The sequence below is a fragment of the Pyrgilauda ruficollis genome, unplaced genomic scaffold (assembly GCF_017590135.1).
Source record: "Pyrgilauda ruficollis isolate IOZ18807 unplaced genomic scaffold, ASM1759013v1 scaffold13, whole genome shotgun sequence".
Classification (NCBI taxonomy): domain Eukaryota; kingdom Metazoa; phylum Chordata; class Aves; order Passeriformes; family Passeridae; genus Pyrgilauda; species Pyrgilauda ruficollis.
Genome location: NW_024511432.1, coordinates 12,070,338 through 12,071,409, shown reverse-complemented (window position 1 = coordinate 12,071,409; position 1,072 = coordinate 12,070,338). Strand labels below are relative to the sequence as shown.

The following is a 1,072-nucleotide window of genomic DNA, read 5'->3' as shown; positions in this document are numbered from 1 at the left end:
CCGCCCGCGGGCCGGCCCCCGCACCCGCTCGGCCCCGCTCCCCTCGCCGCCGCCCGCGGGCCCTGCCCGGCCGGGCCCACCACCCCCCCACCGCCCGACCTCCGCCCCTCCGCCGCACCTTCTTGAGTTCATTGTCGGAGGCGCCGGGCGGCACGCCCAGGATGTCGTAGAGCTTCGTGTCGGCCACGTTGGCCATGGCGGGGCGGCGGCGGAGCCGAGCGGGGCCGGGCGGGCCGAGGGCGGCGCGGGCAGGGCCGAGACCGGCGGCAGGACACGGACACGGACCGGCCGCGACGTCACCGCGCACGCGCTGCGTCACCGCGCCGCGACGCGCGAGGCGCGCGGCCCCGCCCCCGCGGCCCCCCTGACCCAGTTCCGGCGCGGCGCGGCAGGGGGCGCTGTGCGCGGGGGCTGTGAGGGCACGGGCGGCGCTCCGGGAACGGCGTCCTCGGCTGTCCCGCCTGTTACTGCACAGAGACGGCAGGCTCGGAGAAAACCTCTGAGATTGTCCAGTCCCAGCTGTGACTGAACATTTCCATGTCAAGCAGACCTCGGTACTGAGTGCCCTGTCCAGTCTTTTCCTAAACACTCCCAGGGACGGTGACTCCACCACCTCCCTGGGTGGCCTGTTCCAATATCTGACAAAATTGGACCTTATGTCCAACCTGACCGTCCCTCAGTGATGCTTAAGACTGTTCTCTCATCCTATCCCTTACTGCCTGGGAGGAGAGCCTGAGCCCCACCTGGCTGCACGCTCCTTTCAGCGAGTTGTAGAGAGTGGTAAGTTCATCCCTGAGCTTCCTTTTCTCCAGGCTGAGCCCCCCAGCTCCCTCAACTGCTCCTCATCCAACCTGTACCCCAGATTCTTCCCCAGCTCTATTGTCCCTTCCCTGGACTCGCTTCAGCACCTCAGTGTCCTTCCAGAGCTGGACACAGCACTTGAGGTGTGGCCTCCGCAGTGCCCAGTACACTGGGACAATCACTGCCCTGCTCCTGCTGGCCACCCTGTTCCTGATGCAGGCCAGGGGCCACTGGCATTTTTGGCCACCTGGGCACACCTGGCTTATGGGCA

General features: G+C 67.6%; 1 protein-coding gene across 1 annotated transcript in view; it reads right to left on the bottom strand.

The window, feature by feature from the left end:
• DNAJA2 (DnaJ heat shock protein family (Hsp40) member A2) overlaps nucleotides 1-303 on the bottom strand; it is an 11,218-nt gene extending 10,915 nt beyond the window's left edge. The window contains exon 1 of the mRNA XM_041458605.1: nucleotides 119-303. Coding sequence (XP_041314539.1) covers nucleotides 119-196 — 78 coding nt within the window. The 5' untranslated portion in view covers nucleotides 197-303. The remainder of the gene's footprint in view (nucleotides 1-118) is intronic.
• Nucleotides 304-1,072: the final 769 nt, after the last annotated feature.